This window comes from Rissa tridactyla, chromosome 1 (assembly GCF_028500815.1).
Source record: "Rissa tridactyla isolate bRisTri1 chromosome 1, bRisTri1.patW.cur.20221130, whole genome shotgun sequence".
NCBI lineage: Eukaryota > Metazoa > Chordata > Aves > Charadriiformes > Laridae > Rissa > Rissa tridactyla.
In genome coordinates, this window is record NC_071466.1 from 122,714,573 (window position 1) to 122,729,057 (window position 14,485).

The 14,485-nt window shown below is 37.4% G+C and overlaps 1 protein-coding gene across 3 annotated transcripts; it reads right to left on the reverse strand.

The window, feature by feature from the left end:
* Window positions 1-1,923: 1,923 nt before the first annotated feature.
* Window positions 1,924-14,208, reverse strand: LOC128904324 (T-cell receptor-associated transmembrane adapter 1). Of its 3 annotated transcripts, XR_008464469.1 has the most exons (8): window positions 14,090-14,208; window positions 9,147-9,258; window positions 8,678-8,788; window positions 6,973-7,009; window positions 5,675-5,736; window positions 4,317-4,375; window positions 2,718-3,104; window positions 1,924-2,208 (listed from the first exon to the last, which is right to left on the reverse strand). XR_008464469.1 is itself a non-coding variant. In XM_054188461.1 (7 exons), the coding sequence occupies exons 3-7, from the start codon at window positions 8,778-8,780 to the stop codon at window positions 2,841-2,843; spliced, it is 525 nt and encodes a 174-aa protein (XP_054044436.1). In that variant the 5' UTR covers window positions 8,781-8,788; window positions 9,225-9,258; window positions 14,090-14,208; the 3' UTR covers window positions 2,228-2,840. The 3 variants fall into 3 exon arrangements, 2 of the variants coding, with proteins under 2 accessions (XP_054044436.1, XP_054044435.1); XM_054188461.1 differs by lacking the exon at window positions 1,924-2,208 and having other exon boundaries at window positions 2,228-3,104; window positions 9,225-9,258; XM_054188460.1 differs by lacking the exon at window positions 1,924-2,208 and having other exon boundaries at window positions 2,228-3,104.
* Window positions 14,209-14,485: the final 277 nt, after the last annotated feature.

Here is a 14,485-nt window from a genome sequence, read left to right on the forward strand (position 1 = left end):
CTTCAAAATTTTTGTAAAGAACACTGGAAAAACAGAGTAGTTTAGAGACAGTATAAACCCAGACCTAGCATCTCCTTTTCTTATTTTGTTGTAATTAGTTGAAACTCTCTTTCTACATAAAGAATTTAACTAATATATGATTTTTTACGTAGGTCTTTCTCCAATGGCTTGAAGATGGAGGAATAACGAACATGCTCTTTCATGTATGAACTCAGTAGTCGTTTGAAAACTAACACAAAAAGTCATTAAAAAAAAAAAGGTAATTCTTTTGCTTATTTAAGCAGACATAGGGTAAAGAGCTGGAGGAATAAAGCTAAACGTGGCCTATGGCAGGACTAGAAGTGCCTTGGAAACAGTTGACAGGCCATTAAAGATGATCCTGAAGCAGACTCTGAGAGCTGCAGTGAATAATTTAATGGAAGCAATGATTAAATGTGGAAAGGAAGTACCTACGGAGGAGAATGTTTACAAAAGTGCCCTGCTTTTTTAGCAAGCTGTGTTGCAAAGGAAAGCAGCTGCTGATAATTGGCGTAAATAAATAGTTGGACTAAACAAGGAAGACTCATAATAGAGAGGAAACTAGATGTACCTAAATCCTGGACTTACTGTTACGTGTACGCTCCACGAGAGAAATGCGTACTTCATTTCCATTACATGAATGATCAGGCTGAAAAGACAGGTTGAATTTCAGTAACTCATAGAAGTTCTTTGACTTTGGACTTTTTAGAGGAAAGGCATAGTCAGAGTGCAAATGCTGTGAGGAAATTGGGAAATGGCAACTCTTGTACAAACTGTACACGGATTGTATTAAAAGAATACGCAGAAAATACTTGTTTCATGTGTATGTCGGAAAATAGTAACAAATAGTCTTTGGGCCTGTGCTTATTTGCTTGAGAGATTGTTTAAGAAAGCTTTTTCTTTTAATCATCTCAGAGGGCTGAGTATTGCATCCGATTTGGTGCCAGCTAAATTGAAATAATTTATATAAATATTGTTCATATTAATGCTATTCAAACAGTTTTGATATGTGAGTCTAAGCAAGAGTATGTTGATATGTATTTTATTACTTATTTTGTTCCTGCTAAGGAACAAAGTATAATAACTTTCCAATCTAATCAAATTAAGTTGGTACTTCATGCGCTGATATCTTGGTGTTTAGCTTTGGATCCTTGGCTTTGGCTTTCCCTTCCTTCTTCCCCTCCTTAGGATCTTAGTCAGGGTCGTTGTTTAATATGGTTCTCCATTAAAGTGCTTTTTATCGATTCTTCAACAGTATTTATTTTTGCTTATCCAATGGGAGTTGCTCTAAGGCCATGATAACGCAGTCACCCTGGCTTTCAACCCTGCCTTGTTTCTGCGGTGTAACAGCAAACATACGTATATTGACTTGATTTCTGCGCACAAAAGCAGGCGCTAGCACGAGACGGGCAGTGACGCTGGGCAGCTCTGGCTGCAGGGCTTGCCCCTTCTCCTTCTGCTCTAGCATAGAGGAAAAGAGGCTCACTAACTGTGTGCTAAACTAAACACCAACCAGGCTGTCAAAGAACTGGGGTTTTTTTACATTGATTTTTTTTTTTTTTTTTTTTTTATTACCCTTCATAAGTTCATCCCATCTCTGGACATGTCCATCCACTTCTGCTTTTAGAGGAGGCGTTGGCTTTTTGGGTGTTTTGGTTTTCGTAACTGCTTTCAGGACTACCTCCTCCAGGGCCTGAAACACTTGCAGGGCGCTCTCTGTGCTCAGGAGTTTCAAGCCCCTTGCCACTGTGCTCTGTGTGGATTTTAAAGGCATTAATATCCTTTTTTTTTTTTGAGAAGGCAGAACTCTCTGACACCTAGAGGTAAGCATATTACATCAACATGCCTTACTGTTTCCTGCTACTACGACTTAATGACTCCCAGAATATAAAAATAAATCCCTGCTCCATAAAAGCTTACCATCTGATGAGTTTGAAGTCTTAAGATGAATGTGCACACGGTACACGAATTATTTGGGGAAATAAAAAGCTCTTTCTGCTTTTGTAAAATAGTTGGTAACAATGGCAACGTAAAACCCAATAGGAAGTTAAGCATTTCTCCCTAGGAGATTTATTGTTACAGATTATTTGCCAATATCTTTGTGGACTCTTGAATACGGCTGGATACGATGTTACATCAGTAGAGGAGTTGAGATTTGAGACGTATTTCGGTATGGCTCACAGAAGGAAACTAAAGAAATATAAGGATATTGTCAAATCTTGCAAGACGTACCATTGCTACTTTAAATAAGCTGTTTTAATTATTCTGTTTTTATTATTCTCCAATTAGCTTTAGATATATTGTGTTATTACCATAGACCAGTCACAGTGGGAAAGTACAAAATGTTGAAGAGCAGAGCAGTTTTTAATTGGGAAAACAACTAAATCATTATATGTGCAAGTACGAAACACGATTTCCTTCCAAAAGTATCATTAAAACCTACATAGAAGTACAGTTATACTCTGCTAGAGTTCTACAGACAACAGAGTGGGTCCTTTGTGACTAGTTGAAAGTCGATGGCTGTTTTAAACAAAGGATTAATTGTTACCGGAATCAATACAATGTGAATGGTGAGATACCAGCTTCTACAACTCCCTTTCAAAATGTCTTCAGAAGGGCAGGTCCTTCAAAGTGGCAGTCTGGATCTTTTTTCTTGCTTATTCTGTAAATGCATTAGGAAGACACTTTGGAACACTTACCCATTTTATACCACTGTCTGGTATGTCATTTTGCCGGGATATTATCTCTAATCATTCACTGTTCCTCCAGAATGAACAAGCAAGTCTCGCCTTATGATTACATATTTGGTTCATGAAGCTACTTCAAATGTTCTCTCCTTTCGTAGTATGAATGAAACCCATTAATCTGATGGGATCATCGTGAATGGCTTCTACTGCTGTGTTTTCAGCAGCCAGCTGCTCGCTATTCAGGTAAATGCTGACTTTGGAAGCCACCGCGGTGGGGTTAGATGATCTTTCTTCTTCATCCCCCTGTAACGAAGGGTCTGTCTTCCTCCTTGGTTTTCTGCGTTTTCCCTTGACGCTGTGATCAAGTGAGGCATAACACATCTGACTGGCAGGCTCCACCTAGAAGGAAATTCACTGCAGGTTTAACGTTCAGTAATCACGCTTGCTTTAAAATTACATCTAAGGCTTTGAGTATGTCTGCTCTGTAACCATAATAATGGCTGAAATTTACCCAAACTACCTGTAAATGAACTCATTAAAAGTACAAATGATTAAGCTATGGCACCACAGAAAACAGACCAACGTTACCTAACGGTAAATGATTCATGTTCTTAGGACAGTGGCAGTAAGGAAAAATTCATGAAGGTATTATTGGAAAGATTCTCTATGGGAATGGGGGTGGCTTATATAATCGGTCCAAGTTCTTTGGGATGCAAGACATTATTTGATCTTTCTTCCCACCTTTTTTTTTTTTTTTAATTTAATTAGAGTCCAACTATTAGCAACATTTTTCACAGGCTTTTGTCTGTGCAGAAAACCAAAGATGGGTGATTCCTGTCTGTATATACAATCTAATTTCCAGTGCAAAATGTATACTTTACATGTCTTTTCCTGGCTCTCTCTGTGTTCTTTCAAGCCAAATTGTCAAGCACTTTTAAGGAATTTCCATAGATTATTCTGTTTCCATGAAGTTAACAAAAACAAACGTCTCAATAAAAAAAGGATATTTCTACCCCCTGGAAGCCAGAAATCGATCCTTATGAAAAACCTGGAAATCAAGTCAGGAAGTTGATACTAGGAATGCTTCAATTACAGACAAATTTCAGTGGAAGCTTGCATGCTTTTAGGCATGCAAGTATCTCAACAAAATACGTATCAATTGAAAAATAGTCTTCTTTCATCTGTTAAGGCATATAGATTTTGCGCTGGGCAGGAGAGCAACAGTCAAACTCGTGATTATCATGTGGCGCAGCTTGTGTTTTCACTTCGTTGATGTTCGAAATAAACTAAATCAATTCTTTACCTAAACTATGGAGGCAGATGCAGGTTTAATTCAGCCTGATCTTGCGTGCCTGTGACCTGAGCTTTGTCACGCCATATGAATGGAAATGAGCTGTCTGTAATTCTTCTCTCTCGTTAATGACCCAGATTGAATGAAAGGTCAAGTCTGTTCTTAAATTCCCTGATGAACTGAGACTCTAATGCATGGCAATTTTTGTGATGAGCAGTGTGAAGATTTTTATTATATATCATCAGGGGATAAACACAAGATAAAAACAAGACAGACTACATTACCCTCATTCAGAAATACAGAATTAAAATTAAATATACCTGTAGTTGGTTAACTGGCCTTTGAGGGGGGGACTTCATCTGCTCGTAACAACATTCCTCTGTAATTTAGCAAAGTGGAAAAATGTTTTAGTTAAGACACACTACCGAGTCTTAAAAGATCAGATCAACAGATCCTCCCTGGTACAGAACTAAATCCCTCCAGTTTACTTTGGTAGAAGTTTATTTTGTTTTGAAATCACACCCAGATCTCTCCCTCTATTTATAGAGGGGCAAATAGCTAAGAAATTCAGACACACGTACTGTGAAAATGAAAATCATTTTCTGTTCATATGGATGGGAAGTTTCTCATTATTGTCTAGTTGGGCATGATTTTAGACTGCCAGGAGGACGTCTTGCAATTAGAGGGTAACCACATACTGATGTATTTTTCAGCGTAGGCAATCTTTTCTTTGGCTGAGAAAAAGGCTGTGAGCTGCAGCAGCTGGTGATAAAATTCTATTCCTGACTCTACTTTCAGTTTTCTGTAAATTCGGTGCAAGTTATTTTCTCATGCCATGTCTCATTGTAGCCATGAGTAAAACAGATTACTTACAGTAAACTTACAGTTTTCAGGCTTTTGTAGTGTCAACGTATTTGAGTGTTGGCTTAGTTTAATTTATGCAAACTGCATATGAAAAAGTTGGGGGTCTCTTTTCCCCTGCAGTTTAAGTACTTCCGTTTTGCTTAACCCCAAACAAGGCCAGCAAAAAAAGTTGTGTTCGTTCTACTTAAATACTGCTTTAACACCATGAGGGCTTCGAGAGACATACCCTCAGTAAATCTAGCTCTAGCTGCAGTGATATGATGTTACTGCCTTCAATTGTGGTATCTCTCTGCCAAGGATTATCAACTTCAGCCCAGTAAAGCAGAGAAAAGCTATTTCTGCCCACCGTTCAGCCACTGGGCTTGGTTCAGCATATTTGTCAATGTCGGTGGTGATCTGTGGATAACCATGGCAGAGGGCTGCTACGTGTTTGTTTCTGCCAGCTTCTGTGGGAGCACTGACTTTGGGCAGTGAGCGACACGTGTCTCAGATTGCTTTAATGTGCGTGGATCGAGCTGTTATTTCAATTGGTGCAGCTTTATACGTAGAAAAGCTCTTGGTTTTGAGATATTGGGCTGAACGAGACCATTTGGACTATAAGAAGCCAAATTCAGTACGTGATCTGGTCTTACAAAGAGTAGTGCAGTATGATGGTTTGCAGTTCTATCCCAAGTAGGTATTAATACAGCAATTGAAAAGGGGCAAATTCTCAAGTTTGCGGTTTGAGAAACACAGAAACTGTTGGTCGGTCAGCTTTTAACCATACATTTATTATAGCCTCTGAACAGACACATGTTCTTCAAGTGAAGCTTACCTAAAATACCTTGATTGAGATTGCCGTAAACTGGGTCATCTTCTGTGCAATAGTCATCGTAGCTAGAAGGGGAGTGGAAAAATACCTTTAATGCACAGAATATGCTTTATTTAGGACCCCACTATATGGCGGGGGGCATGGAGGGGACAGAAATACTAGTTTTGCAGAAGGAGAAGAAATGGCAATGTCTGTATTCTGGAGAGAGATTTGTTATCTGGCCAAGAATTGAACACTTTTTTTCCTGTAACTCAGTTACGTATAAAGCCAATCTCCAGACTACTAAGCTACAGTTCGTGTCCTCTGAGACCAGTTTGCAATACAAACTAAAGCACTAAGTGAGTCTTTTGAGGAGGTGTTCTTAAAAAGTCCAGCCTTGATTGAACTAAAATACTTACATCAACACAACTAGAGAAGACCAAAGCAAAGTTCAACTTTGGCTATTTAATGGTATTCTCTGTTTCATTACCTGGTGTTTCTTGAAAATGTTTTTAAGCATGTTTGTAAAAGTGGGAATTGTTAGTGGGAAACATTGTGTAATCTTATGCCTATTGCATCCCTATACTGTGCCTTGTCAAGGGAATGAAGTAATGCAATCTAACACCACTTTTAGAGTGGTATTTTTCAGCTGAACAGGCAGTAATAGACAAGCACAGACTCCCCAGCTTCAAGTACATTTGTAATTGAGGATTGGTTTGGGGGAACAGGTGAAGGCTTTTATATTTTTGTTTCAAGAGACTTTCATATTTAGGTGGAGATGATGCCCTTTCCATCTCTGTTTTCTAAAGCTTTGGTGAGGTTTTTTAATGTGGAATAAGAGAAACAGCCTGTATACAGTAGCTATAAACAGACTCTGTTTTATTGCTTTTGAATATCATATGTAAAAGAAGTCTATGAAACGTAAATACATATAAATTATTGCTCCTCAAGTATTAAATATCAGAATATAATTTATCATTGTTTTCTGAGAGTTCTTTTTCGTTATTATAGACTTATTGAGTTTGATAGCAAATAGCGTTTTAGCTCAATATCCTGCACTTCCTTCAGCTTATAAAATTATCATTTAGCATGCAATTATTTCATTGTTGATAAAAGGACTGGAGTACGTCTCTCCCACATGAATTTTTTTTTTCTTGTTTTCTTTGGAAAACTTTTTTTCCACAACCATCCTCCTCTCCAACATTTCCAGGCAGGCTGCATGAGATATTGGATTTTCCTCTATGCTGTCCCTCCAAAGCCGTCTGTCATTATTTATTCCTTATTTCACCCTTGCCAGAAAGAAACTTTTTTATTCAACTTACCTTGGACTGTTGTCTTCATAGTCTTTATATCTTTTAGCTGTAAAATTTGTTAAAAAAAAATAAAGTTAAAAGAAAATGAAACGTGCTATTTTAGAACATTTCAGATAATTGTCTTAAGTGAATTGCTTTTGATTTCACTGTAGAGAGTAAAATTGAAAGCTCTTGGCTCTCAGGACCTTCAGTTGTCCCCCTGCTTTTCTCAAATACTTTTGACTAATACAAGAAATGTTTGTGTCATAACTCTGCTGTGGCTGCAAATTCTCTGTTAGTTCACAAGATCCCAAAATGTATTGTAACACATGCAATTAATTCCTTGTTTCCTCCTCCTTCTGCTTCTACCTCATCTTTTTCTCTGCCTAGGGAGATGCATCACATGTTTATATTGCAAGGTGAAGGGTTCATATATTTTACTAGTTCTGTTGCTTGTGTCTCTGAAAGAGAGATATCCTGTGAGCCACACAGATGAAGAAACTGAAGCAGAGAGGCAGTGGCTACAAAGAGATTTCTTGCTAGAGCTTGATTCTTAACTCAGGAATGCCTGACTTTCTACCCTCTGCTCCAGGACTCCAGAATTTACCACGGTAAGCTCTGATTCCATGAGCAATGCACCGTCAGCCAATCTGACCAAAACCTTGCTCAAGGCTAGTTTTATAAATGGACGTGATTTTTCATCGTGGAAATATCTGCCTAGTAGGACTAAAAGACAAAATAACCCAAAAAGGTACGCTCCTCTGTCCCGCAACACTCCGGCAGCTCTTTTAATATTCTGTAGTCATAGTTATTCTCCTACACTTGGTGAGTTCCGTTTATAAGCATAGGCCTTCTGTTTATGTAGATTTTGTATGTATGTGTATTTAACGAGGTTGAATCCACCAATGTTTGCTCGCCTGTCCATACACATATAGCAGAGGTGTGATTTTCCCTGCGAAAAGGTAGTTTATCCCTGAATGGGAGCAGTGAGGATTGTACAACTTAATAACTATAGACTTCTATGCGTAAGAGAGGTTGTGCTGGCATAATCAATTTTTTTTAAAAAGTCATAGTTAATTTTAAACCAAAACCAGAATATGGCTGTAGTCACCCTCTAACGTAAATTAAACAAATGAGTTCCTTATTGTGAGTGACACATTGGTTTAAGAGCTACATTAGGATCCCATGATGAAAGGCAATTAGAACTATTTTTTCAAAATAAACTGATTAAGCATAAAATGTGTATGAAAACTGAAATTCAAATAAGCATTCAGGAATTTTGGGAGGAGAAATTTTTCTCAAGTGTATTTTGTATTAGTGCAGCTACTTAAAATAATTTTTAAATTAAATACAAATAATAACCAGTTAGATGAAATATACACTTTAAAAAAGGAAATTACAGGTGTTAAAAATATCCTTTAAAAATGAAAATTTAGCCAGAACTCAATTCTTCACCATGTACATGTTCTGTTGTTTGTCTTCAGTGAATGGATTTGGGTAGCTGTTTTTAGCAGCAGCCTGGGCAGCTAGCAATCATTCCGTAATCATACCTGACTCTCTTCTAAAAAATTTTAAAAGTTACATCCTCCCTACTAGAACCATTCTTGCTGAAACATAACTTTGAGATTCAAAAGAATCAATTGGTTGCCTTGAAATCTCCCGGCAGTGATGCCTTTCTCTACAGACACTTTAAAGACTCAAACTCCATTCCTTCCAGAGAGACAACGATACTTACCTTGCTTCTTTTTCATATAGTGTGAAATGTTCAGTATCAACGAAACAACCAGAGCCAAACTCACAAAGGCCAAAATTCCCCAGACAGAAAAATGGCAGTGCATTTCTGTAACTGAAAGAAAATAACGTTATTGTTTGTGTTGTCTCACAGTTTTACCGTATTCTCTGTGGTTGGTTGATTTTTGCTTTCTTTAATTCCAGCTGCTGTTTTGTTGTTTACTCTGTGACAGACATTGCTATACAAGCAATAATTATTATTGCAAGCAAATAATTAATATCAAAAGTAGATGCTAAATAATAAGAAAACAACATCAATAAACTCTTAGCAGAACTACTGTTTCATAGGAATTCAGCCAAAGGTTGAGATATCGGTTTGCCCATAAGATGCAGTAAAAATCAGAAATTGCTACAGAAAAAAGTCATTTTAGTGAATAGCTTTGAAATTATTTTTGTAATTGTCTTTAACTTACTATTTGCAGTAAATTTTTGGCTAAATCCTAGAGTTCATGAATGCAGTTCTGAAGATGAATTCAGACAAAACAACTTACTTCACTGGAAACGTCCATCATGTTATAGCAATCCCTGCAACAAATTTCAAAGGTTGGTTATGTGTTTTCTTACATCTCCTATTAAAACCCCTTACTTTATTCATGTCCTCACCCTCCTTCCTGAGAACGCAGAGGATGTAGTGGCAAAGGATGAGCAGTAGCTGGGAACCAATGAGCCCCCCAGAACTACTGCAGAGAGAAACCCAAACAGTTCCTGAAGAATCACTTGGTAAAACCCAGGCAACTTAATTGAACAAAGCCTCCCTTTGCACTGAACTTGCCTCTCTTTGGATTCCAAAACACAGGAAGGAAACAACAAACCCCAAACGTATTCTGTCATTTAATGAATTCTTCGATTAACCTAGCTCATAGAAATTTTGCATCACAAACCATGCTGAAGAAAATAGCCTGTGATGGTCTAATGGCCAAAAACGATCAGCGTTGCTGCAAATGGCCTGCAAAACCCTTCCTTGACAGAGGAAATGCTAAGCCAAATATATGAGTGAAAGGAGCTTGAATCTACATTTTTCACTTTCCCCAGAAGCATGTTTCATGTTCTTCTAAATTTGGAGTGCTTGAAATAAAGCCTGATCCAAAAAAATCATGAACTCCACAAAAAAAAGTCTAGCCGGAGCAGAGCAGTCAAGTGGAGGGAGTGAGATTTGAGCAGGTCCATAATGCTCTTGTTTGGTTTTGATGTAGCTGGATTCCTTCAGGAGGCTGCCGTTCTGTTTGCTTCTTAAAGGAAAGCTGACTTAAAGGAATACGGGGATACACACTCCCATGTTGCTGGCTGGGGGTGGTGGGGGACAATGGATCAGCTCCTGATGAGAAGACAGAGCTTTGTTCCTTGACTGACCAGATCCAGTTCACCTTAGGAACTGCCCCTTACAGGCTTTGTTCCCTACTTGGGCTGGTGTTGCAAAAGCTCTTTTAGTTGTGTTTTATTCCAAGCCACAGATGTTTTGATGATGATGAAACAAGATAAGATAATCCTTGGTAGTAAAAAATCACAAATTGCGTGGGCTTCTATGATGCAGGTTTCCTTCCTTATCAGAACCCTCTTTTAAAAGGAACAAAACAGAGCAAATAAGCTGTAACCGTCTGACAAGACTTGTAACTGGGGTTTGCCCATGGTAATTCCAGTGCCCATTTATCCTTCCTTTTAAACTAAACATCCAATTTCCATTCCTTTCTTTTCTCCTACCTGAGTTCTGCCAAAGGTGTTTGAGGGTTCTCCATCACTGCAATACTACTTTTCAGATCGAGAGGCATGTTTTTGCAATGAAATTCATGAGGAGAGACACCACCACCATGAAGCAGCTATATATTATTCCAATTTTTCAGAGTAAGAATTAAAAGAGAGAGAAATCTCACCTTGAGAAGACGTTATCGGGCCACATCAAGAACCACCGGTGTTTGGAATCTGGTTACTCTACAATTAGTCATTCAACAACATTTGCATTCTACACAACCTGTCTCCAAAACTACAAGAAGTCTACGTCAAAGTCAAGCGCTTTTATGTCTCAATGTATTGTCTGAATAATCAGAGTCATTCTTCCTTCTGTCCTTTTATATTTTCTGCAGTGATTCCTTCCCTTTTTTCTTATATTCATTTCATATTTATTTTCCTACAATTTTTTTTTTTTCAGTGAGGAAAAGCAGTATTGTGGCCTAAAAGAAGGGAAGCACGCGTAACTGTGATAGAAACTACAGCCCTATGATTCATTAGAATAAGAAGAGTGAGTAGATGCCTCAAGCACAGCTGGAACCTGAGTTTGTACTTTTTTCTTGATATTGAATGCTGCCATTTATCTTTCTGATTTAGGAATCCTATTTTTCCCTGGTGTTTCCAGAGCAGGAGGAGAACTCTTAGTTTCAAATTGAAAATTGTCAGCCCTTAAGTGAAGCGGAGGAAGTAACCAGATTTTTGATGACAATTATTTTTTTGTGTGTTTCAGCTTCTGATTTAAATTGGAATTATTACCTGGAAAATAATAGAGGTTGGAAAAAAGTTGTTTTCCTTTTCAGTTTCAAGTTCAACTTTTACGGTATTTGAGCAATCCCACTTCTCTAGGACTTTAAAGATATTCTAGCAAAACAAAAGGCATGAAACTTGGATTTCTAATAAAACATACCAATTTTTTAAACCTCACAATCTATAGCTCCTTCTTAATCATGGTTTAGAAAACTGCATGGGTATGAGGTATGAGAAGATCAAAAAAACATTTCAATTTTTTCCCAGCTGAACACTACTTAGTTTATTTTTAAATTTATTTTCCACAACTCTAACTTAAACATCTGCTTGTATTTCAGTAGAATGTACACAAACATACCTGTGACTTCAGTATCTTCTTTTTTGTCTTTGCAATATGAGCTATTTGTTTCTCAGACAACACTACTTATATTTCAGGAACAACAGCACTTTTCATTTACCCCATAAAACCATAGTAAAGGCCTTAATCGGAGACACACGAGTGCTGCTCTGAGCGCTCTATGCTTTTCTAAAGTCAGTTTCAAGTTAATCTTACTGTCCAAGTACAAAAAAGTGAAAGATTTTGATTTTATAACTCAGCTTTACAGATATACAACTCCCTGCTCTTTCCCAGGTGTTCTTGTACTACCATTATAGTTGTTGCTAATATGCTAGCTATCTACATCTATAACTGCATTATTTAAGTATTTACTACTTTTGACAACAGCAGCAGTAGAAAGAAAGATGAATAACTGTGTGAGGAACAATCTGTCTCCTCGGGTAACTACGCTGCTGTCCCTACACGTACAATAGCAGGTGTCAGTGCAACCTGTGACAACTAACTGGTTTTGCTAAGGACAAAAAAAAAAGATAAGGTGACTGTGGATGGAGACTAGGAAATAAACAGAAAGCGAAGTCTTTTAGACTAATTATAATCTGTTCTGAAATAGTGTCTTTTATTCTGTTTTTTAATTTTCATTCTTATTCAAGTCATCTACTGTCAAACGTAGCAAAACCAGATTTTTATTTTTTCTTTTTTACATATTACATATTTATTCCAAAGAACTCGTAGCACTGTGTACAGGGTCATTCAGGCTCAACTGCCATCAAATTGAGTATTTTAAAAAAGTTTTGTTATATCTTTGAAAAAAAAAAGTCCTAATGAAAAATTAGGCCCCTGGGAATAGTACCCTATGATTCTAATAAAATAAGCTCACATTCCACCAGGGCTTTCTGCAATAGTCTATCTGTGATGAGAAAAACGTAAGAGTGATAGTACTTTGTTCATAAGAAATCACATTGAGGCTGTTTTTAATATAATGTGCTCCCCCGTGAAAGAAGAGTTCATCGTAGAGCCAAAGGTTTCATGGGAAGGACAACAATCCTTGTTTCATTTTTAGAAAAAATTGGGATGTGTGAACGGGGGAAGTACTATATTTAATCGTTGTAAAAATGACAGTATTTTGAATACCTAATATCAGAATCTCTCTAGCATTAATGATATATTCCTATTCTGCTGTTCTTACATTTCTATTTTGAAACAGGGTCAAACTTGGAGTTGCGTCCAAGTAGAACATCCACCTTAGGTAATTTACTCCATTTGGATGCTGTTTTTACTTTTCTGACTTTAGGGAAGGGATTACTCGCCTCTTCTTAGTATGTTTTACACTGTTATAAACTAAAGGTATTATGTGCATACGACAAAATACAGGCAAACCAAAGACTTTCTAAAGATATAGTTAATTGTGCTTTTTCTCCTTTTTAAATCTATTGACAACTTTCTCCACCAACAGAGACAAGACGAAGGAATAAACAGACTTTTTGGTCACTTGTTCTTAGGTTTTCCCTTTGCAGGGTTCATTATACTGTAGTTGGCGGGGGGGAGATGGAGGGGGAAGAAAACGAAAAAATAACCAACCAACCAAAAGCCCCCAAAACATTCTAATCTTTCCTGGATGAATTTCTGCAATTCAATGTTATTGCAACTCAAAGGAGAGAGCATAATCATGTACTTACCTTTGGGGAAAGGGGCCAGATTTAACAATTCAGGGCTAGAAAAAGGTGATTTTCCTCCTCACAGCGTAAGAATAGGTAGCAGAAGTACTAAGTTTTGTTCCTTCTTGTTCTAACGTATTTTGTTTAGAGAATCCATCACAAAGGATAACAGGAAAAACTTCTACCAGTTTTTCCTACCAAAAAGGAAAACAAGGTGGGGAATATAGATACCTGTCTGGCAAGAACTGGACACGCCATCTATGGTATCAACTCATCATTCATAGAAGCAGATTAATTACTTTGGTCACTACTAGATTTAAGATGATGCTCTGGAGCACAAAATGGTTTGTTTCCTGTCATTTCTTTCTGCAAATTTGTCAAAGATGAGACAAAATTGGCTTTTTTTTCCCCCCTCTCCAATTAAATAGTGAGGTAAATAATATTCTGTACTAATGACACTTAGAAAAAGAAACCCATTAAGAGACTGATGAATGTTAAATTAACATTAAAGATATTTCCACCTGTGTGAGTTTTTAAGACAGGATTGATTCTCCAGAAAGGATTCCTTAAACTGCAATTAATTTGTGCACAACTAATTTCTTTGTAAGATGTCAAATTCATACTTCAGAAGGGAAGCAGTGCATTGTAAAATAAGAAGCCCTCAGCACAGTAAATGTTTTAAGCACAAAACTAATGCCAATGCTTAGACTTTATTAACAAACCTTAATTAATGAAGGCTTAAGCTGTTGATGATGACTCATCATTGTCATGATTATTATTAATAATTTGACTTCAGAACCCTGAGCAACCTTCTTGGAAGACTGCTAATCTTCCATAGCGTGTTTTTACTGCTCCTTTGTTTACAAGTTTATAATACTGAAAAGATAACCCTTACCTGTTTTTGTTGTTTCCAGGAATACTCCCCGCCCCTTTATCCAACAGGAAATCAAGTTATGTTGGCAGACCTTGGATACCCTTTTGTTTTGGACCTGGCAGCATGAATCTATCTCTAGAGTTGCCGTCAGTCTTAAAGGTCTCCAGTCTTTTTTCGTCACCTGTTTTCTTACAAACAGGAAATGTGGTTCAGGCTTTTACAACCTCACTAGCAAACTGACGGTCTCCTTCAGTGTTTGCCTCCAAGAGAGGAATAGAATATTTATGCGTGCACTTGCATTTATTATCCACCTGTCTTGACAGAAGAGCATTTACAGGACTATTAGTTCCATTTCATGTGACACAAACCTACTTTTGTAATACTCATATGAGACATATACTCTAAGTCTTCCTGTTC